This window comes from Onychostruthus taczanowskii, unplaced genomic scaffold (genome assembly GCF_017590055.1).
Source record: "Onychostruthus taczanowskii isolate IOZ18803 unplaced genomic scaffold, ASM1759005v1 scaffold1, whole genome shotgun sequence".
Classification (NCBI taxonomy): Eukaryota; Metazoa; Chordata; class Aves; order Passeriformes; family Passeridae; genus Onychostruthus; species Onychostruthus taczanowskii.
In genome coordinates this window covers 24,788,810-24,811,924 of record NW_024496525.1, presented here as the reverse complement: position 1 = coordinate 24,811,924, position 23,115 = coordinate 24,788,810, and the positions used below count along the sequence as shown (strand labels likewise).

Sequence of the window (23,115 nt, the reverse complement as noted above, 5' to 3'; positions counted from 1 at the left end):
TCTGTCTCCTCTGTAATACTAAATAAAGTTTTTTTTTTTTTTTTTTTTTTTTTTTTGTTTTCGTAAACGATTCTGTAATTCCATTCTAATTTAGGTTGGAAAACACTTCAGAGTCCAGCCCTTAACACTAAACTGGCCCTAAGCACCACATCTATGTCTTTCAAATACTTCCAGTGATGGTGACTCAACCACTTCCCCAGGCATCCTGTTCCAGTCCTTGACCACTGTTTTCGTAGTATCCATAAGAGTATTCTTAAGCCTCCCTTGGTGCAACTTGAGGCCATTTCCTCTTGACCTATTGCTTGTTATTTGGGAGAAGAAACCAACCCCCACCTTGCTACAACATCCTTTCAGGTAGTTGTAGAGAGCAATAAAGTCCCCCAGAGCTTCCTTTTCTCCAGGCTAAACACCCATCCCCATCTCCTTCAGCAGCTTGTCAGACTTGAGCTCCAGACCCTTCCCCAGCTCCATTGCTCTTCTCTGGACACACTTCACCTCAATGTCTTTCTTGTGGTGAGGGGCCTGCAACTGAACACAGGATTTGAGGTGTGACCTCAGTAGGGCTAAGGTGGTGTACAAGTACAGAGGGAAGATCTGTGCCCCAGTCCTGATGGCCACACTACTGCTGACACAGGCCAGGATGCCATTGGCCTTCTTGGCTACCTGGGCACAGCTGGCTCATGTTCAGCTGCTGTCAGATCCCCCAGGTCCTTTTGCACAGGGCCATTTTCTAACTACTCTGTCCCCAGCCTGTAGCGATGCCTGGGATTGTGTTGATTCAAGGGCAGGACCTCCTTGGAACCTCTTATCTCTGTCCTCAGCCCATTGATCCAGCCTGTCCAGATCCCTCTGCAGAGCCTTCCTGCCCTCCAGCAGATCCACACTCCCACCAATTTGGTGTCATCTGCAAACTGACTGATGGTGCCCTTGATCCCCTTGTTCAGATCATAGATAAAGACATTAAACAGTGCTGGCCTCAATACTGGGCACTGGGGAACCCCAGTTGTGACTGGCCATCAGCTGGATTTAACTGGACTGAGAGTTGCTCCTAAGGGACTCTGGCAACCAGTCTCCTAAACAGGCCATAATACAAACATTATTTTTAATAAACTGTATGTGTTTGTAGGCAAACAAATATTTGTAGGCACAAATATTTGAGCGTCTCTGAATCTCACAACTTTATATATCTAGAATGTAACACTGAGATATTTGTATACTGTATATATAAATATACATGTGTATTTGCATGTGATGCATATGTATGTCTGATGAGTGAGTTCTTGCCAAAGCCAGAAGAGCAGCTGTTAGTTTGTTTGAAAGTTGTGTCTCTTCACCCCTTACTTCAAGTGACCCAGGATGTAGTCTGCCTTAGGACAAAGATGTGTTGTCCTCCGGGTGTTCTGTGTGCCTGTATAATGAGTTTAGTTCTTGCTATATGTACACACCAGAGTCTTGCAGAATTGCCATAAGATGTGAAGAAACCGTTGCAAATGAAATGTGAGAAGAAATATAAATGAGGATGGAGAGAAAAATGTGTATATCCAAAAACCAGGAAAAAGTGAGGAAAAGAATGGACAAAAAGAAAAACATTTGTCTGACCATGTTGTTTATAGACAGTGATATCTGTTGCACGAAGTATCACATCAGAAGTAAGGTGGAAGCCAATAAGCTCATGTCCAGAGTCCAGTGCTTTTGGTGAGACAAAAGAAAGCTGTTTAGCCTGAAAATTGAGTTGACTTCTTTGAAACACATATCTGAAATGGAAAGTTTTGTTGCTGTGTTTCTTACTTTTTTTTTTCTTTTTTCATGCCCATTCTATCTCTGCCTAAGCCCAGTGCTAGTGCCAAGGACATTGTATTTGTTTTTACCAAAGAAGGTAAACTGAATGAATCCTGTCAGCAGTGATGGGGAATGACATGCTAGGCAGCATCTCCAGAATAAACAAATGGTAGAAACCTTGGCAGAAGATTCTATTTTGCTGCTCTTAGGAACTGTAGAATGCATATGTACAAAAAAAGCATTTGTCAGAAAACAATTTTAGCCAATGTTAAGTCACTGAATCTCATAGTCTTAGCACTTCTGTGTTAAAATCAAACTGAGAGTAATAAATCCACTTCTTCAGCAAGCAGAATAAAGTCTGCGAGTCTTAATTGGGCTCTACAGGCTGCTGTTATGGACAAGGAAGAAAGTCAAAAGACAAGAGCTGTTGTTCTTGTCACTCATACAATGGGCTCCTTAGCATCAGGAGTGCTTCTGAATAGAAGTGTCTGGGCCAGCAAGGCAGTATCTCTGCTGCCTAAGTGTCAGTGGGAAAGGCTGGCTGGTTTCTTGTCACAGCCATTCCCGAGTGACAGCTGGCAGGAGACTTGTAATGTGGTAAATACAGTTTTGGTTCCTGTGAAAATGCACATTTGAAAGCTGTCCTGTATTCAGCTATCATTTGCTATTGTCGGCCTGCTGGCTTTTGTCAGCACCTCAGATCTCTCTTTGAGGAAAGTACCTGTGTCTGCTATAGGAAAGACACTGGTCATACATGTGTTGCTGTCATCTAGATCCTTTAATTACAACCAGAAAACTTTCTTCTCTTTCTGAGATCTTTTAAAATGTGGTGGTTTGGTGTTTTGGTTTTGTTTGTTTGCTTATTTAGTTTGTTTGTTTTGATGTGATCTTTTAAAATTTATTTTCCCCATCACTGGCATTATTTGGACAGAACATGAGAAGAAAGGATAAAAAATGCAAAAATGTAACTTCTGGATTGTAATGTCTAAAACTGGTGGGGTATTTGTACAAAAAAACCTCCAAATTTCTCATTTAGCCATATTATATAACAATTGTGGAGAACCAATCCCAGCTTAGACACAACAGACTAGGCGGTGAGCAAAGGAAGACTCCAGATGTATTTGCTTTAAGGAATGTACTTAAGGAGGAGAGTGTCTGAAAAGCTCATCTCTATCTAACTGTTGGGTAGGCATTCACTGAGGTAAGATGTGCAGGAGAAATGGTTAGAGACGCGGAGAACTAGAACTTCCCTCAGGAAGAAGAACCTGGCTGAGAGCGAACGGGAAGCTTGGAAAAGGGAACAGGAATGAGATGGCTGAGGCAAAGGTGGTAAAGCTGATGCAGAAAGCTGAATGAAGGAATCGGCCATGATGAGCAGCGTGAGTGATGACCAGGTGGTGATGTCTTTGTTACTGTCTGTGCAGAGAGGAGTCAGAGGAAGGCAGGAACACTTGGCAGGGGAAAAACAAGCAAAACAAAGATGTTCTCTCTCTCTAAGTGAGACAGTGATGAAACCCCAGTTTTGTCTTCCCCATCCTGTAGCGAAGTTATCTCACTGAAAGGTTCCTCTTGATCAGTGGAAGAACCACCAATCCCACGGTCACATTCCTGGAACAAATCCAGTATTGCTTTGTACTGTTTGAGCTGGAAAGGCTCTTAATGACTGTATTGTCTCCACAGGTCCAAGACCAGAGAGCCATTAGATGTGATGCACTGTGTACAATTTCAGTGACTTATTTCTTGTAACAAGCCCATGTGATGTTTTGCTATGCATGCTTTTCAGGAATTTTACTTTTGCCTTCTAAAACACAGCCAAAAAGGGTGTTACAGGCATTAAATGATAAACTGAACAGCACTGAGGCTGTGAGTGCTGTTCTTGCTATTTAGCTTCTATTTGGCACTCAACAGTCGAGACTGCTGAGGGCTTCTGCAGCTCTGCTTTGAACATGAGATTATTGGAAAAACAGAACTACCATCACAAAAAATGCAGTAGCACTTGGTCTTTTGCATAGGAAAAGGCACATGTCTGCTGGGTTCAAGAGCTTTTTTTATTTGCTTCCATGTCCTCTAAACAGTTTGGTTCCAGGTCATAGCAAATTTGCCTACTTTATTTGTCTAAGGGCATAAAAATAGTAGAAATATTTGTTAGAAGATGAAGGCTTGACTCTTTTCTAGAATATAGGGAGCTAAAAATAAACCTGACAGTTTAATTAAAGGATTTAAAAAAATTTTCCAGGAATTTGACTTGCAGAATGGCGCAGCTCATGTCAAAGGATTTATTCTCTTCATTGCCCTGTGTGGCAGACAGCTACTACCATTAAATTTCCTCTTAATTTGTGTCTCTTCTCAGTTCTTTTTCTTGCTGAACAGTTTTTTCAATTCATTACTGCACCACAAATCCCCCTGTGTTCAATAAGAGAATCATCAGCCTACTTATCATCTAAGACATTGCTGTAATCACTTTTTCATATTATGTCTGGTTTTAGCATGCCTTATAAATGGCCACTCATTCATGTGGCCACATGGGGAATACCAGTAATTGTTGGCAGCCTCCATTTAGATGCATTTTAAATTTCCTCCATTTCTAGACATTCTTAGTTTTATGCAGCTAGTTGAGTGTACTTGGAAATGTATGGCAGTTAATCTTTTAGAACAGTCATAATCATGAGGGGGGAGAGATTTTAGCTTGTTTTAGATCAAGGATGGAAATGAGGTTTTACTTGCCTAAAACAGGCTCATTTCTGTCCCTTCAAAACACTTTACTGTTTATATACGCTTTTCAAATCACATGTTAAGTTTGTGAATGAGAGGACCCCAAAGTCCCTGCTAACAATTGCCTGTAGAAATCTAGTTTTCATTAAAATTGTAAAAGTCTGCTCTCACTTGGGTATGTTTCATGTATGGTTTCCTTCCTCATTTTGTTTCACAGTCCTCCAGAGGCTCACAGTTCATAAAATACCAAGTTTATAACAAAACACTGCCTCAATAGTGTAAATTTCAGATTCAAGCTTTTCTCACTGAGGATCTTGCTGGAGTTGGGAAAAGCACTTGCATGTTTCACCCTCCCCGCATTCTGTGCACACCCTCCAGCTGCCGCGTGTGGCACTCCCTCTCCTGCGCTGGATGGAGTAACATCAGAGCAGAAGTATGGAGAAACAGGCAGCACATACCCAAAATTGCATTTACTTGGACCCTCTTGTTCCCATTTCCTCTGATATCTTCCCATCCCCCCCTCATTTTTATCATTGTTTGTGTTCTCTCTGTACCTTGATCCTCCTTTTTTTGTTGTTGCATCTCCTAATCCCTGTGCCCGCCTTCTCCCTGAGTCCTGCCATCTGTTTCCCAGCCTCCAGCCCCATGAGAGCAGAGGGATCTTCTGGCTCTGGCACAGGGAGGCTCCCAGGCTGCACAAGTGGTGTCTGGGCTTTCCCTTCCTTTATTTTCCGGGAAACCTGCTGGCCCTCTCTCATGGCTGGGAGCAGATGGGCTTTCTGCAAATGCTCCAGGTGGCTGGCTGGCTCCTGTGTAGCACAAACACTGGGCCTGAGAGCAACTGCCCTGGAATTTTAAGAAAAGGAGTAAAAGAGAAGTGTTTATTTCTTAATTAGCACTTTTCTGTTTAAGAGATAGTTTGACTCCTGTCCATTTTTCTTGTGGGTAGCTGTCTGTAGCTCTCTGCAAGGAGCTAGCCTAGACTGAAATGTTTGTGTCCTAGGTTGCAGGAGGACAGTGTCTTGGTAAGATCAGCTAATAAGTATGAGTAGACTCGGCAGACTTTCTTCCCAGCTGTCTGGGAAGGATTTGTGTCGTCCCAGTGAGCCAGCGTAGGGGAGACAGTACATTCCTGCTTAGGAGGTTGCACAAGGAACTTTACCATCTTATAAATGGGCACAAATCGAGCTTTTTGAAAAACATGAGAACTGTTCAGAAGGCATGATTGAATTGGGGATGAAGGTCACTTGCTTTTCTTCAGCATGCATGCAGGACAGAGGCACTGTCTGGAATGTAGAGCTTCACTCCAGCACTCTGTAATACTCCTAGAAGTGCTTATGACTCACTTTGCCAACCCGGGCTTTCCGCTGAAGTGTGTGGTAGCTCAGCTCTCCTGTGGGTGAGATGAAAGGGTAGAGGGGTGATTAATCCCTTCCTGGCTTGTTTTGAAATTTAATTGAAAACTCTTTCTAAAGCACTTTAGATTGGTAGAGAGTTTTTTCATACTCATACCCTATTTTTGCTAAAAATCTTCTGTAAATAGTGTTATTCTACAAGGCTTTAAAATGTTTTTCAATCCCAGCTTGAGAATTAGTGATCTGGGAGTGCCTTTATGTCAACAAACTGTCTCCTCCCTATGGGAAACAACTTCTGAATGAAAGCCCAAGGAATGGAACTTTTAATCACACATGATCTTCAAAACACTTGTGTGGCTGGTGTATCTGCTCAATGGCCCTTTAAGCCTTAGAAGTGCTTCTAGTGGGTAGCACAGTCTCACTTTTATTACATGATGTAGCTTGTCTGCAAGCACAGAAAAATTTATTGAGAAGGAAACCTTGGAATAACCCTGACAGCTAAATTTTCACTGCAGGCTGCCAGGGAAGAGAGCAGACTGCCAAATGCTGTGTTTAAAACATTAAGAAACTAATAATTGATTATTATCTGAAGTCTTAATTTCTCACTCTTTTATAGAAAAGAGCTTGTCCAAGCTTTCTAGATTGTCCATCCCTGCTATGGATTGCCATGTCTGCCTCCACTTCAGTTCCTCCTGAGAGGACTGGAGTGGGGTAAGGTCTCACTCAAAGGGCTTTTTCCAGGCAAGGTCAGTCCCTGCTGAGAGACCAGGGTTGACCTTGGTAAGTTACTTTGCTGTAATAGCCAAAGGTGCTTCACCTCACAGGGTCATGCAGCAGCACCAGTGCCCATCTGTTACCTCACTGAGAAAATAGCAGAGCCTTGGTGCAGAGAGGTAGGGTGTGGTTTGAATGGCTTTAAGTAGCTCACATGTCTTTAGGATGGTATAGGTGCTGTCACAGTTGGGAAGCTGCCATGGTGTTTTCTAAAATGGGTGATTTCATGTCACTGTGCTCACCCCAAGGAGAATTGGGATGCTATGGCGCACAGATTGGAATTTATGGTTGACAGATGAAGGTGCCCAGAGCACACAAGGGTTAGATCTTGTGTCTGGCGTGATCCAGAGCAAGCAGTCTGACTCCTTCAGTCTCTCATGGAGATGTTCTGCCAGAGTAAGTTTAGGTCAATGAGAGACACGCTCACATCACTTGGTCTCCATGACTTAATGGCTTGCTTTTTTGTCCCATGGCATGTTCTGCATTTAGTCTGTATTGCTTCGAAGCTGATGTAGAATGAAACCCAGTGCTGAAACTACTGAGAATTCAGTTTCTGGAAAAAATACCTTCTGACCAAACTAATAGTCCCCCAGTAGGGCCCTCAAAGGGACTGCTCACGAAGTAACAGTTTTTGGTGGTGGTTTTTTTGGTTTTTTTGGCTGTTGGTGAAGAATTTTATGTCATTTTCTATGCTTAAGATTGTGTTACTGAGATTTCTACAGAACAATCCAACTTCACAGACTGAAATGGAATTTGTATATGAAATTGTAACTTATCAGGAAAGAAGAAACTTTGTGTACTGCTGCACACAGGGAGAAGAGTAAGCATGTTTGTACGAGCACACAAGGGTTAGATCTTGTGTCTGGCGTGATCCAGAGCAAGCAGTCTGACTCCTTCAGTCTCTCATGGAGATGTTCTGCCAGAGTAAGTTTAGGTCAATGAGAGACACGCTCACATCACTTGGTCTCCATGACTTAATGGCTTGCTTTTTTGTCCCATGGCATGTTCTGCATTTAGTCTGTATTGCTTCGAAGCTGATGTAGAATGAAACCCAGTGCTGAAACTACTGAGAATTCAGTTTCTGGAAAAAATACCTTCTGACCAAACTAATAGTCCCCCAGTAGGGCCCTCAAAGGGACTGCTCACGAAGTAACAGTTTTTGGTGGTGGTTTTTTTGGTTTTTTTGGCTGTTGGTGAAGAATTTTATGTCATTTTCTATGCTTAAGATTGTGTTACTGAGATTTCTACAGAACAATCCAACTTCACAGACTGAAATGGAATTTGTATATGAAATTGTAACTTATCAGGAAAGAAGAAACTTTGTGTACTGCTGCACACAGGGAGAAGAGTAAGCAAACTGGTCTTTCAAAACCAGTTTTTAAATATTCTGCAGGGGTATGAGCTTGTATTTACAGGGTGAAGTGTGAACTAGTATGTCTTTAAGGTGGCTGTTCTGTTGAAGAGAAGAATTTCTGCTTGCAAAATCTTAATGGTTACTAATGCAGGACCTGGATATTGAGAATTGTAGTGTTCATTCATACAGTCTGCTGATTTTTGTAGGGCATTCGTGAGTTGTTATAAAGATGAACGTACCTAAAAGTTGTTGAAAATTTTGTAGGTATGTTTAAAGACTGGTTTAGGACGTTTGTGTGCCCAGAAATCAGGAAACAAGTTACTTCCTAAGCTGCCTGCGTGTGGCTGTGCTGGCTTGCGAGGTTGTGGGGACGGCAGGAGCCCTGTGGTGATTTAGGTCAGTGCCTTTGTGCAGCTGCGGGGCTGTGGCAGCTTATTGATGAGTCAGATTGACTCCCCTTCCCTGGCCTTGGCTCCTGCACATGCCTCTGACTGCCTGCCAGGGCAGCCTCACAAGGGCATGGTGCTGGTGGAGGAGCACAGTTGCACTCAGAAATTAGTATCTGTTTAGTGACAGGAGCAATTGAGCACCCAATTAAATCAGGGTATGAAATGAAAGCGTTAGTCCCACAATTACACATTCAGGAAGAATGCAAATACGTAGGGATTAGAGAAATGTGTATGTGGCCTGTTTTGCTTCTTTGTTTCTCTTTCCTCATCTTCCACCAGTGTGGATGAGGACAGGCTTTTCCTGAACCTAGCTCTGTAAAGATGTTTTATTTTCTCATTGCAACTCCTTGCCTTCCTTTTGCCCTCTTAGTCTCGCCCTTTGTCTAACCTTGACATAGAGAATTTCCTTTACCATCCAACAATCCATAAATTTTGTTGAAACAAGCTGGTTCTAAGCTGCACCAGCTCCCCGTGAGGAAGGTGAGGCTTTCCCTCTCCTGACCGTGGGCAGCGGCCGGCAGGGCTGCTGCTCACAGCAGGATTCCCTGCAGCAGCACGGCTGTGTCTCCTCTCCCCAGGGCTCCCAGCATATGGTCAGTATCCCTCGGCCATCCCTCATTCTCTGCCCTCTTACCACATGGGGTTTAGCTTCAAAGTGTGAACAGGCTTTGATGCACAACAGGCAGAATTTATTTGCTGAAACATCTATCTCTCAGAGAGAATTTATATGCACAGAATGGTATTCAGCTTCGGGAAGTCTGAGTGGCAACTCTTTTACAGAAGAATTTAGGGCAAGTTCTTTGTGAGTAACCCTCCTTTGCCTCACCCATCGTGTTTTTGTTTTATTTTGATGGGGTTTTTTTGAGGAGGGAGAGCTGTTGGTGGTTTGTTGGGCTTTTTTGCACCTTTGTTAATCACAACACAAGAGACAAGCACTGGTCATATGCATTGAACTATTTAAAGGATTTTTTTTGTTTTGTGATATACTGATCAGAAAAGCCTTAGAAAATTATGGGTGAAGATAGCACATCAAGTGAAAAATGTCTTGCTGGATTTGGGATTTTAAACTAATCCATAAGAACTGCATTGGTACATAGAAAATGTGGTAACTGTAACAGGCAGATATTGTTCAGGCACTTGTTCAAAGGTCTTTTTGTTTTAGGCACAAACTTATATAACTTACCTATTATACATACGTACTGATGACTTTTTTCCTCTCCAGGTAAAAGTATGGATGAAATCAAGAAGCTGCTGTTGTTGGTTCTGGGATGTGCTGTGCAGGTGATATAATTAATGGAAAATAAGATACTTTTTTTATCTGGTGTTTTTTTGTTTGTTTTTTGGTTTTTTTTTTTTGTTTGTTTGTTTTTTTTTTTGTTTTTTTTTTTTTTTTTGTTTTTTGGTTTTTTTTGGTTTTTTTTTTTTTTTGGTTTTTTGTTTTTTTCTGGAATGAGACAATCTACCCAAAAATCAGTGCTGTATGAACGAATCTTGAGCTCAAGACAGCTCGTGAGCTGAATTGTGAGAAACACAGTATGTGAAGGAAAGAAATGCAGGGGAGAGGAAGCGCATTGTGTGATGGCAGTGGCCTCAATTTGTTGCCAGTGCTTAATCAGACACAGGATGTGTACTTTTTAACTTCCATAACACAGTGGGATGAGATAAGTTTTGAACAGTGTTCTTGATATCAAGATTGTTGTTGGTTTGTTTTCTTACTGTTTTAAAACACAAAGTGGAACAGTACATGTTAATGCCAAACAAATAGTTTAACAAGTCTAAACATTTGTTTAATGAATCATTATTTTATTTGCACAATATTTTGATTTAATATTATGTGTCAAAAATACCAGATTAATAGATATTTTGTATATTAGTGTGGGGATCTTGATGTGACATTTGTTTAAATAGAGAGGCTGACGATGTATATGGGAAGCTGTGGAGAAATGCACAGCAGTTACCAGATAAAGAAATCAGTGTTCTGCCCCCCAAACCTCTGAGGCAGTAAACAATGGCCTCGTTGCAGGCGGGCCTTTGCTGATAATTGATCTTGTTTGTAAGTCTGCCTTGTGTTTTTGCCATGCCTTGGGACACTTACCCTGCTCAGCTATGTCAGCTCAATTATGTCAGGGTAAAGCTGTCTATGTATTGCTGCTCTGAACTATGTTAGTGTTGCATTGCAGCACAAAGAATTGTTTTGGCTGCTGAGCATCCTCAGTCCTCATTTGCTGCTCTGAAGTTCTTCCCAAGGAAATGAATGGTTGAGTCTCAGAACCAGACCCCAGAAGGACACTATAAATGAGTTTAAAAACACCGTTTTAAATACTGCTTAAGTTCTTCACTGTGCAGTGTTGTTACAAGAAGGCAATAACGTCCCTTGTGCACAATCAGAGATATACAAATAGCAGATGTCTGCCTCTTCTAAAGCCTTAAGGAAAAGATTTACTAAAATCTGTTTGTCTGAAATGTCACTCATTTTTATCCAGAATGTTTCCCATTTTTTATCTAAAGCATATGTTCATTTACTCCAACAAACAGCATTGAGTGTTGATGTAAATAGTATCTCAAGTGATGCATCTCTTTTCATTGCCAAAACCAAACAAGATGCAAAATGCAGGTTAAATGATGCAGTGTAAATGAAGGTTTACATTTGTGCAACTCCATTAATGAAGCTGTGATGATTTCCTCTGGCTGTTTTCCCACCCCTTGATCACATTGCATGTCAAACTTGTTTTTAAGAGCAAAATCAGCCATTTAACTTAGCCTTGATTGTACTGACTAAAAATTTTAAATAATTTAATGCATAATTTGGTTTGTGTTCCATATGGAGCAGTGAAGTGTTGTACCTTCTAGTGTGTCAAAGGGTAGATCTTGAACAGTTGTTTATTAGCAATGTAGGTTGTTTGAATTTGGTTTTTTAAAAAATTTAAATGAAAAATTAAGCAGTAAGTTTTAGGGTATGTAGCACTGTTTCAGGGTGTGCTTTCTTTTAACAGTGTGAGAGAAAAGAAGAGTTTATTGACAGAATAAAACAATTGGATATTGAAACCCAAGCTGCCATTGTGTCACACATTCAAGAGGTAGGATTCTTAGTGTTGTCTGGTTTGGTATCTCTCCATTCCTTGACTTAACAGGATTTTTTTGCTATAAAATGTTAATGCTTAGAGTTTCATGATGGGTTCATAAACTTCACAAAGAAGAAAATGGAATATGCTGCTGCATTCAAACTATAAGATGAAAATAATTAGTGTTGGGGTCATTACTTGGCTCAGTGGTCTTTTAAAGAGATGACGTGGTAAATGCCTTTCTTGCTGCTTATGCAGGAGGATTGTTGCAAGGATCCATGTGCAATAGTGACAAAATGTATGTGTATCTTAGAAGCTGCACATTCCCCAAGCCCTGTGGGAGGTGACACAGCCTGCCCAGTGACTTGCTTCAGACAGTGGCCTCTGAGCCAGATGGTCTTGAAGAGCTGAAATTGGACATAGGCTCTGTTTGAAAAGGTGTTTGATACAGTGACAAGCATTCTTGGATTTCTGAGGAAGGGATGAATATAGATAGGCTTACCAAAGAATACAGAAATTCTCTTACTTTGGTGACCCAAGTGGAAGTGCCCCTCACTGGGAATGTGTGCTGACTGTTCCCAGGTGTTAGTGCATGCAGGTGTAGAAAGCCTGATACACTCAAATTTGAGCAACAAATAGGGGAAAGTCTTAAGACAGGAACTTTTTTCTTAACATTTGAAAAATAGTTCATTTTTTAGGAAAGAAAAATCATGATGAGCCAAGCATATGGTTGTAACAAAAGCTGGAACAGTCATTAACTGAGCTTGAGAGACGTGCCTGATGTTTCTGGTAAATCACTCAGAGTTAATCAATTTAGGTGGGGTAACAGTTGAAAGATACACTGCTAGCAGCAACCGGAGGTATTTCTGCAGCTGATACAGCTTCTCTCAGCTGTACCAGCTGCAAATTGCAAATTCAGGGATATCAGGGATTCTTCTAAGTAATGTTCAGTGTTGAATTAGTCCCTTCTGTGTGGAAATCATCTCTGGGTCGGTAGGTCAGCTGCACACTTCTAATATGCAATTGCCCATGCTATTGATCATAATATTTATCTGATCACTTTTAAAAATCAGTCATAATAATTATAAAAAATGCAAATAGCCAAAATTTCTGGGTAGTGTTATAGTTGCAAATTTATTATTTGCAGCCTGTGTTTGGTAAAATGGAAATGTTTTTAAATTTATGGGTAGAAGAAATGGGGGGATGCTGCATATACGGTGAACAAATTTTCAACTCAACCAGTGGAAAGACATACTTTTTTGTTCCTGTTCCTAGGTGACTCACAATCAGGAGAATGTCTTTGACTTGCAGTGGCTGGAGCTCCCAGATATGGCCCCAGAAGAACTAGAGTCTCTCTCCAGGAATATGGTTTTCCACCTCAGGAGGCTCATTGATGAGAGAGATGAATGCACAGAAGTATGAGGACATATCTCTCCCATACAGAGCTCATGGGAAGCAGCAGATATGGGCTCCATTCCTTCTCGTGTCTTGTTTGTGCACTAGGTTTCTATTTCTTCTGGACCTTTCTACCACACCTCTGAAAATCTGTAGAAAGATTTTGACTTTTCCATTGATTCTTGTTTAAGCACTAAGATGTGGTGAAATGATTGGTAAAGAGGAGTTGAGCAGTCTCTCCATGAAGTGGAGACCAAATGTCTCTGCTCTGTCCAGTCATTCAGGCAGTGCTTGCTAGTCTGTCTGTTGCATCTAGCCATTGCGCTCCATTGTCTTCTCTAGTTTTTTTGATTTATCAATTCCTTTCCCTTCAGTTCTCTGGAGAAGCCTTCTCCTCTTCTTTAGCTTGTTAATCTTCTGTCATGGTTTTGACTGCAATTGTGTTAGTTAAAACTGTTAGTTGTTACATGTTTTTATGAATTCTTCAAGGAAAACAGACTGCTTATTTTGAGCATTGGAAGGGGAATGTTTTAGTTGCTGGAACATAGTGGAGATTCCTTTCCTCTTCTGTGTAACCTTCACTCCTGGCTGTCACTTGAATTCTGTATCATGCCATACTAATAATTTCCTAAATCTAAAAATAATTTTTAGGTATTTTTATAACAATGTGTAAATACACAATTTATCTTTTGGCACTACATAGTCTTCTGTATTTCCAGGTCATTGTAGATCTCACTCAAGAGAGAGATTATCTGCAGTCTCAGCAACCACCAAGCCCTCTGAAAGTACCAAGTCCAGATTCTTCACCAAACCCTGCAAACCCTCTTTCAAATGAAGAAAAGCAGCACCTTGCAGTTGAGCTGGCAGACACAAAGGCTAAATTGAGAAGAATCCGTCAGGAACTGTAAGTCACCATTGTTTTGTGCTTCTAGAGAGACTCTTGTACATCCTGAAAGTACAGGAACCTGTTGGCTCCAATACACTGGCTTCCATAGGAGCCCTCAGGATCACACCTTTCAAATCAGAGCAGTAGGAGGCTAGTATTGTGTTCCATCTTTTCTCTTTCATAATTGGCCTTCAAATATGGAGTGATGGCTACTTCCATTCTTCTTTTTGTGTCTCATCTCTCTTTTCTTCCTTCAAAATACCAGCTGCTAGCTCTGCTTTTTAACTTCAAGTGGAAGCTATCTGTGACAGCCGGTGCACCAGTGAGATTTGAACACAGGAACTTAGTATAAAAATAGAGTTGCAAACTCGGATTCGTGGTATGTGTGTATTATCATGAGAAAATGATGAAGCTGTCATAACTAAGAATATGCTGGAAGATTTTTCTCTTCATTTACAGATTCCTGGCAGTGTCCATATAATCAATATTGTTTTAGGAAAGAAAAAAATTACTAAGATTCTTCTAATCCTTTTCAGGGAAGAGAAGTCTGAGCAGCTTGCAGATTCTAAACATGAAGTTGAGCAGCTCACCCTAGAGCTGCAAAAAATAAAGCAAGAGGTGAGATGGGCTCATTTTACTGTGACAATCTTCTGCATTTTAAAGAAAATCCTGTTTCAGTGTGAAGCTGAAATTACTACTATGTCTGTTTTATAGTGACGAAATCAGCTTAGTCCAGCAAGCTGTTTAAAGATTATGGTTGTGGCACAGCAGTGCTTTGCTTCCCATGTATCTGTTGAGAGCAGTCTCATCTGTTCACCTTGCATATAGCCTAGTAGTACCTGAAGCTTTTGCAGCATCAGGCATTAGTTATGTCAGAGGTCCAACAGGCTAATGAACCTCTGTCTTGTAGAGAATTTACTGGCTACTAGTAGAATTCTTACTCCTTAACCAGAGGAATACTGTTTGTTTATGCTTACAACCAGTAAGTAAATACAAAAAAATAAAGTTTCAAGTACATGCTTAAAAGTATTAAGTTAGGTTTTTCTCCCTGCTTATCCCTCGCAGAACATGCACCTTGCCTCAGATGCTCGCTCTGCCCGAGCCTACAGAGATGAGCTGGACTCTCTGAGGGAGAGGGCAAACCGCATGGAGAGGCTCGAGATGGAGCTGGTGCGCTGCAAAGAGAAACTCCACGACGTGGAGTTCTACAAAGCTCGCATGGAGGCAAGTGGAAATGAGGAGAAAGATTTGCTGAGTAATCCTTCATGTTTGGCTTTTGTTGTATAACTGGTTCATGTGTCATTTGTCATTGAGCTGACCATAGCAGAACATCAGAGCAAGTAGAAGTTTCATAACATACATCGTAGCTATTGACTGAGCATCTTAAAACTTCTTTCAGTAGAGGAAGTACTTGGTGCACACAAAATAAATGCCCATTAGTTTTAAAGAACTCTGCTTAGTTCAGCATTATGTGGCTAAACAGGACAGACCTTTTCTGGATGCTTTTTCTAGAGTCCAGACCTTTAGTTTAGCTTTAGGTAAATTCCCTCTGTTCCAAAGTTTTTCCTTGGACAAACATTTTAAGTAGCATTTATAAATTAGTTAAGTGAATGTCTGGGTGTTTTTCCTTAGGGTTTTGTAACAGATGCAACTGTTGTTAAAATAGTATTTTTAAGGAGGACCTCAGATTACAAATTCTAGCCACCCCTTTTTGCAGCTGTTACTTGTAGTAGAAAGGAGAAAAAATTTGGATCCTCCCTAGTGTCATGAGTGGGGTATGTCAATGAGAAGTGTGTGGCTTGGTTCCAGTAGTAATGTCAGGTGCTTAGTCACCTGCAGCTATGCCCATCCTGGAATTATTAGTTGCATTAGGTTGCAAAAGGCCTTAGAGATCGTCTGGCCAAACTCATTGGCTCAGCATGGCTGATGTTAAATTTAGGTAGGACTGCTCTTTCTGTTCTTTCAGTTCTTTGAGGAATTCATACCAAAACTCCCAATAATCCACATACATAACACTTCAGCCAAGGTCAAATAAATATCCAGACTGCTGAACCAAATGGAGGTTCAGTAATTGACAGCCTCACTATAATTAGATAAAATTCCAAGTCTGAGGTAGAAGAATGATGTTGCCAGGCCTCTGACTGAGAACACAGACCTTATTTTTCTGCTCTATAAACTCTACTTTGTAAGTTATTTTTTCCCCCTTCTTTAACCTAAGGGGGTAGCTAGCTGCTGCTTCTTATGAATAGGTTCACTAAAATGGATGGCTATTAAATGTAGTAGTAGACTACAAAAGCCTGTCTTGCCCTCCCGGTAATTCCCAGTTTGTATTAGGAGGAATGAAGCTCTGCCTCTCTCTGTTTTCATCCTTCAAGCTGGCAAATCAGTCATGCTCTACCCTGGCACACTGGCTGTCAGTGAGCCATCCTGATGTTCCCCTTCTGGCTGTGCACTGCAGGTGCTTTGCTTTACCTGTTGCTCAGATTATTTACCTGGAGCTCAGAGAGGAGGTTTTGTGTCCCCTTCATTTGAAATCAAGGGAGTAGCCTTCTTGATTGTCTCAGAGCCAGCAGTTTCCTGCACTGCTAATCTTGCTTAACATAGCGTTCAGTTAAGAGACCTTCATGTTAGTTTCAAATTTCTTCTAACTCTCTGTGTCTCTCTTCCATCCTGTCAGTTTTTGGTGGTACTGTAGAATGTCAGAGATTAGTGCTGGCTCTCCAGGGATACCTCCCTGCAATACTGTCATGGTTTAACCCCATCCAGCAGCCAAGCCCCTCACAGCCACTCACTCCCCACCAGTGAGATTAAAGGGTGAATTGGAAGGGTAAATGCTGGAAAACTAATGGGTTTATCTAAAGACTGTTTAATAGGGAATGCACAAGCCACACACACAGGCAAAGCACACCAAGGAATTAATTCACTGCTTCCCATGGGCAGGCAGGTGTTCAGCCATCTCCACAGGAGCAATGTAATGGTGACTTGGGAGGTGAAACACAATCACTCCAAATGTCCTTCCATTCCTCCTTCTTCCCGCTTTATATACTGAGCATGATGCCATATGGTCTGGAATATCCCTTCAGTCAGTTTGAGTCACCTGTCCTGGCTGTGTCTCCTCCCAGTTTCCCATGCATCCCCAACTTCCTTGCCATCATGGCAGCACAGAAAGCAGAAAAAGGCCTTTGCTCTGTGCGAGCCCTAGTCTGCAATAACAAAAACATCTCTGTATTAACACTGTGTTCAGCCAAATGTAAAACACAGCCCCATACCAGCCATTTGGCCTATCCCAGCACAAATACAGTAGTGGGACCAGGAGTATTTCCCATCGATCAGGCACATGTCTAATTTGGAGCCATAGTGTGGCCTTTAGCAAAAGTCACTTTTGTAGGAGCTGAGCTCTTCTAATGGGCAGCAGGACTGCACAGCTGTGTGCAGGGTGCTGTGTGGTTTAGAATAGACAGCGAGTTTCACATTCTCACCACTCCCTCTTCCATCATTGATCAAGTTTTGACTCAGCCATGGACTGACAGCATTGAGCAGCAGGCAAACTCCATTGGTCTCAGGCTGGTGCATTCAGAGGATTCCACAGGGCCCTATTCTGTGTTTTCATGGTCATAGAGTAGCACAAAGACTGTGCATACTAGCCAGTATCCAGCTTTCCATGGGGCCTCAGTTTTCTGTCAAATCTGACTCGAGTCCTCTGCCCCTCTGAAAGAAGAATTAATGTCTGAGGTCAGTATAGTCTCTGCTTAGATTTGTTTAGGGATGTAACATGGTAGAGATTTTTACCTCTGGACAGTACAGTGATTATTCATTTCACGGCATTTACTGGTTGCCAATGGCTTGCTAAGCTCTAACCCTTAAGACCTGAACAAATCATCCAGAGCATGCAGTGAAAATGTAGGTGTGTTCTGCATCAGCCACTTTTCTGTGGTCATGTGATACCTTAGGGCTCATAGGTGTTGTATGGTCTTGACAGGGTTGTTAATAAGCAGTGCCAGATTGGTAGGTGAGAAGAAAAAGAGGATTTAATGTTGTGCATTAATGCAGAAAGCTATTAAATGAGCCCTTAAAATATTTTCCTTCCTGATATTGCAGGAGGAGTGCAAAAGGCTGAAATCTGTATGTCAGCGTAACACATTTAAGGCTTGGGTGGTGTTTCCCTTCTCTCTGTGTCTTGGCAAATGGTTCAAGAGTGACATTTTAATTGAACTATCGTTCAAGGAGCATGAATGTCCTCTGGAACCTTCCTGCTGGGGTTGCTAGTCGAGGTCACAACTGTGAATGTGAAGGAGCAGCTCAGTGCAGGGCTTCCTCCATGGAGGTGCTTCTCTGCAGTGCAAAGCTCCCTTCCAGGATCATCTCCACTGAACCTTTTGTTGTTCCATGAAATTAGATTATTTTCTAAGGCCAAGGAGAATGCCTTGCCCAATTTTTCTCCTTCTCATCATAATCAAATTTCTATGCAGGATGATGGGAGGAGTCCCTTGTCAATTAAACCAAAAGCAAAAGCATGTCATTGTCATATGAGTGTTCAGTGTTTGATTGTCACAAGATGTTTACTGTGTTATGGCTCAGTAGCAACAGCTGCTGAACTGCCTGAAGGCAAGGGTTTGAATTGGGTCCAGTTGCATGTGAATTTTTTTTTTTTTTCGGATTTAAACAGTCTCATTGCTACTTTAGTTTCTGAAAATGTTTCCCAGTGGCAACACACTCTGATTGTGTAACCACTTATACCCAGAGTTAATTGTAACCATCTGAATGCACAGAGCACATTGTTAAAGCTATTTCAAGTTACAGTTGATAGGGCATCAAACCACAGTATGTAATTCATTTACAAAGTGCTAAAGCTGAGTTATACTCAGTATATTAGACAAAAAATCCCCACAGCCAACTGTTTTTGTTGCTGATTTAAAAATAACCTTATAGTTATAAAATAATGCTAGTTGTTTTTTATATTTGAATTATATATTTGGTTATTTTTATATTTGAATTTGTTAATTTGATTAAAAATGAACTTTTAATTCCAGTGGAAGCAGCACCACCCTATGACCACCACCTGCTGATTGTCTAACAAGTGTGATTTGTAGCCAGTTAGATTTTTAGGTCAGCTGTGTTATTCCAGCAACTTCTGGGAGATGTTAGTGCTGGCATGTTTTAGGTAGGACAGCTTTTCTTCCCAGGCCTTGAGATGTAACTCTACAAAGCTCCCATGAACTAATTATTTAAATTATATGAACTTTTCAATATTAAGACAACCTCAGATCTGAGAGTGAACAATGTTTACCTTGTCACAGCAGGCATTTCCACCTGGTTATTAATTTAATATTTCATCAGAACTGCTTTGAACTGGCATGACTGTCCATCCTGGGTGCTCAATGGAAAGTGCTTCAGTTTTCCATATACTGCAGCTCCCACTGGTTTGTGGTTTGTACCAGAGCCTGCATATGTGTATGTACTTGGCACATAATTTGGCTCTTGATGAGACACTAAAATAACTAGTTCTTGCTTGGTAGGCAGTTTTAAGGATAGTTATGAGGTCATGTCTTTGAGGTCAGACACCACTTTAGTTCTTAGGGCTGTGGTCCAGATTAAGTGTGGTGATCTAGCAAAGTAAACTCTTGGCACATTGCTGTTTCATTACAGATATTCTGGCAGCTTCCATAAGACCCAGCAGTTTTTGTGCCATGTACTTCTTCTGGTCTGTCATCTGTTCAGTGTCAGCCTTTTAAGTCTGCCCACCATGAAGTGACCCTGTTAGATCAGACTTGGCCCAAAATGCAGGTTCATACTCAGACATTTTAATTGAAGATGAACCTCTTCACAAATGATCACAAACACTGACATACTTGTCCTTTTAATGCTACTATAGTAGGGAATTTTTTTCTCTCATGATTTGCAAGTTGGTAGCTGACCCACTGAGAGATCAAGGGCAGTATGGTACTGCACAGGGTAGACTTTCCATATTATGCCATATACAGTCAAGCTGCAACAAACAACTATGATTATGAAAGGCTTTTAAATGATGGTCCCCTGTAGTACCAAAAGACAGGGGGAGTGGCTGTCATCAGACACTCTTAACTCATTCTTTACATCTATCTTACTTATTTTTCTTCTTTTTTTTTCTTTCTTTTTTGTTTGCTTTTTAAATAAATGAGTTTATATAAGGCTTCTTAAGGCTGATTACACCCCAAAAAAATGAGAAGGTAGTTACTGATTAAGTTGTGAAAGTGATTTGCTCATGTGTGGTGATCTTTCAGGAATCTACTTGGTTTGGATGTTTGTGGTCTGAGAGACCAGACATGTACACTGTGTCAGCAGAGACATCACATTTCAAGTCAGTTATCCAGGAATAAACTTGTCTAGCATTTTGTTCCGTTGCACATTTTCTGGTTTTGTATATTTCATTGGAACAAGAGAGTGGGGGGGGGGGAGAGAATGATGAAGTTTCTGTAGAGAATCATTCTGTTTCTTGCCCAGTTGTAACTCATCTGGGGAAAATTCCTTACAGTATCCATTTCATCTTTGAAATGCTGATGTATTCCTGCCATAGAACATTTGTTTTGGACTCAAGTCTTATCTGAGGATCAACTAAAGTAAAAGCTAGCAGTGAGGTATTACAGTTTAAAATGAGACATTTTTGATAAATGTATTTAAAACATGACCAACATTTCACGGCCAGATTTCATGCTTTGGATGTTTCCTGTTTCCAGAATCAGATACTTGAATGACCAGAGTTTCATTTGATTTGTCATTTGCAAGGAACAGTTGCAGTGCAGTATAATTCACCTGTTTCTAATGCTGTGGCTGCAACAAAGTAATAAATTAAATTTTTACTCAGTAAAACCAGATCCAAAAGCTCTAATGAGTAAGTGAGGTGGCTGGTGCAGTTCACACTCATGTTTAGTGGGGAAGTGGCAGGGAATGTTAAGTGATAAGTATGAAACAACTTCTGCTGTTAAGTGCATTAAAATTCTATTCATGAGAGGGAGGAGAGAGAAGCTTTATTAAACAGACGTTTGCACATGAGTGTACTGAAACAGGAATGTGTATTTTGAATGTATTGATCGATACCATTCCCCATCCCCTGTAAGTAAATAATCTGTTTTGAAGCTGGGAAAACAAGGAACTATGATGAATTGGCAAAGGAATTATAACAGTGGAATTGAACACTTGCTCTTTTGTGTGCACCTCTTGATCTAGCCTCATATAAAGCAAAAGAAACTCTATTAAACTTGTAAAATTGAGGAAAAAACCCTAAGAAATATTAGATTTACTTGCATAGTGACTCAAAGGTAATAAGAAAATACTATCATCTCTCATTAAAATATTAAGTAAAAGTCTCTCTATGAAAAAGGACATTTCAGATTTCCTTCTTGTTTTTTGCTATGTCACTTTATTAAAATCACTTGGTTTATGAAAAGTTAGTGAAAAATTAACAATGTTACTTTTTTCCCTAGGAATTAAGAGAAGACAACATTGTATTAATTGAAACAAAAGCCATGCTAGAAGAGCAGCTAACCATGGCAAGAGCTCGTGGTGATAAGCTGCATGAATTAGAGAAAGAAAATTTGCAGTTGAAATCCAAACTTCATGATGTAGAGCTGGTATGCACTTTCATTTTCATTATGCTAATTTTTTAAACTTCTGTTTTCATCTTTACATTACAAAATCAAGTCACAGAAACTGGTAGAGACAGGCAAATAAATCAATAGTGCTTTTGAATAGGTTTTTAGATTGAACTACATGAATTCTTGAAATAGTGTAATGTTAACAGTGTAGTTATTGCCAGTGCTACGTTGTATGAGACTGAGGGTTTTTTATGCGGAAGGTATATAACAATTTTAAAATACAGTCTGCTTTCATACATTTTGTTAATGGAGATACTAAAATCTGTTTAAGTAGAAATCTCTTAGGTTAGGAAATGAAATCTGCTCTAGTAAATAGGCTTTCTTGTTGGAAACAAAATCCCTGGCCATTGCAGTGTCTTTAAGAATCCAGTACCACTGTAAAAGACACAAAAATCCAGAATTTCTTTATGTGTAAATAAGAGGTATGTTTTATTGTTTCATAAATAAGGTAAGGTAATGAGTGGGAGACTATTGTCTACAAACAAAAACCAACACTGGACTTCATAAACCCACTAGAAATAATAAATACTCTTTTATCTCTTGTATTTTACTTAACAGTCCTCCTCTTATCCCACCATGATTTGAATTCTTGTGGGTTTAGCTGTAGAGGATTTTCAGCAGGTTCTGTTGGAAATAAAAATGTGGAGGATGCTGTATGGGATAACTGAATCTCAGTGTAAGTCAGTGACAAGGGATGTCCCCTGGGATCCAAATTGGGACCACAGTTACTTAATATCTTTGTCATTTATGACATTGTCAAAGGGGTCAAGTGCACTGTCAGTGGATTTGCAAGTGACACCAAGCAGAGTAGTGTGATTGACACACCTGAAGGATGGGATGCCATCCTGAGCGACCTGGACAAGCTCAAGCAGTGGGCCCATGGGAATCTCATGTGATGGAGCAAGATCTAGCTCAAGGTGCTGCACCTGGGTCTGGGCAACCCTGATATCAACACATGGTGGGCATGAACAGGTCAGAGCAGCCCTGCTGAGAAGGACTTGGGGGTGCTGGAGGATGAGAGACTGGACATGATCCAGGCATGGGCACTCACCGCCCAGAAAGCCAAATGTGTCCTGGGCTGCTCCAAACCAATGTGGGCAGCAGGGTGAGGGAGGGGATTCTGCCCTTCCATTCTGCTCTGTTGAGACCCCACTGGAGTGCTGCATCCAGCTCTGGGGTCCCAGCACAGGAAGGATGTGGACCTATTGGACCAAGTCCAGAGGAGGGTCTCCAAGACGATCAGAGGGATGGGGCACCCTTTCCTGTGAGGAAAGGCTGAGAGAATTGGGATTTCCCAGCCTGGAGAAGAGGGGGCTTCAGGGTGGCCTAATTGCTGGCTTGCAGTATCTGGAGGGAGCCTAAAAGAAAGATGGTGGAAGACATTTTACAAGGGCATGTGGTGATAGGACCAGAGGGAATGGCTTCAAACTAAAAGAGAGTAGGTTTAGATTAGATAGTAGGAAGAAGAAACTCTTTACTGTGAGGGTGGTACAGCACTGAAAGAGGTTTCCCTGATAAGCTGTGGATGCCTCATCTCTGGAAGTATTAAAGGCTAGATTGGACAGGGCAGTGTGGTCTAGTGGGAAGTGTCCCTTCCCTTGGCAAGAACTGCATAATCTTTAGTGTCCCTTCCATCCCAAACCATTTTATGACTCTGTGATTCAGGATATTATAAAGGTCATGTCATGCTTAGCTTCTCCAAAGTTGCTGGAGATTTT

At 41.0% G+C, this 23,115-nt stretch overlaps 1 protein-coding gene across 5 annotated transcripts in view; it reads left to right on the top strand.

The window, feature by feature from the left end:
• CCDC88C (coiled-coil domain containing 88C) overlaps nucleotides 1-23,115 on the top strand; it is a 95,975-nt gene that overhangs the window by 37,492 nt on the left and 35,368 nt on the right. For 4 of the 5 annotated variants that reach the window (XR_005953339.1, XM_041413355.1, XM_041413280.1 and 1 more), the window contains 7 exons: nucleotides 9,646-9,704; nucleotides 11,417-11,500; nucleotides 12,761-12,901; nucleotides 13,600-13,784; nucleotides 14,303-14,384; nucleotides 14,832-14,990; nucleotides 21,227-21,373. Coding sequence is in view for 4 of the 5 variants with exons in the window: in XM_041413355.1 (XP_041269289.1) it covers nucleotides 9,646-9,704; nucleotides 11,417-11,500; nucleotides 12,761-12,901; nucleotides 13,600-13,784; nucleotides 14,303-14,384; nucleotides 14,832-14,990; nucleotides 21,227-21,373 (857 nt within the window). In the remaining variant the exon portion in view is untranslated. Of the gene's footprint in view, nucleotides 1-9,645; nucleotides 9,705-11,416; nucleotides 11,501-12,760; nucleotides 12,902-13,599; nucleotides 13,785-14,302; nucleotides 14,385-14,831; nucleotides 14,991-21,226; nucleotides 21,374-23,115 lie in introns of those variants that run through there. The other variant, XM_041413518.1, reaches the window with a different exon arrangement.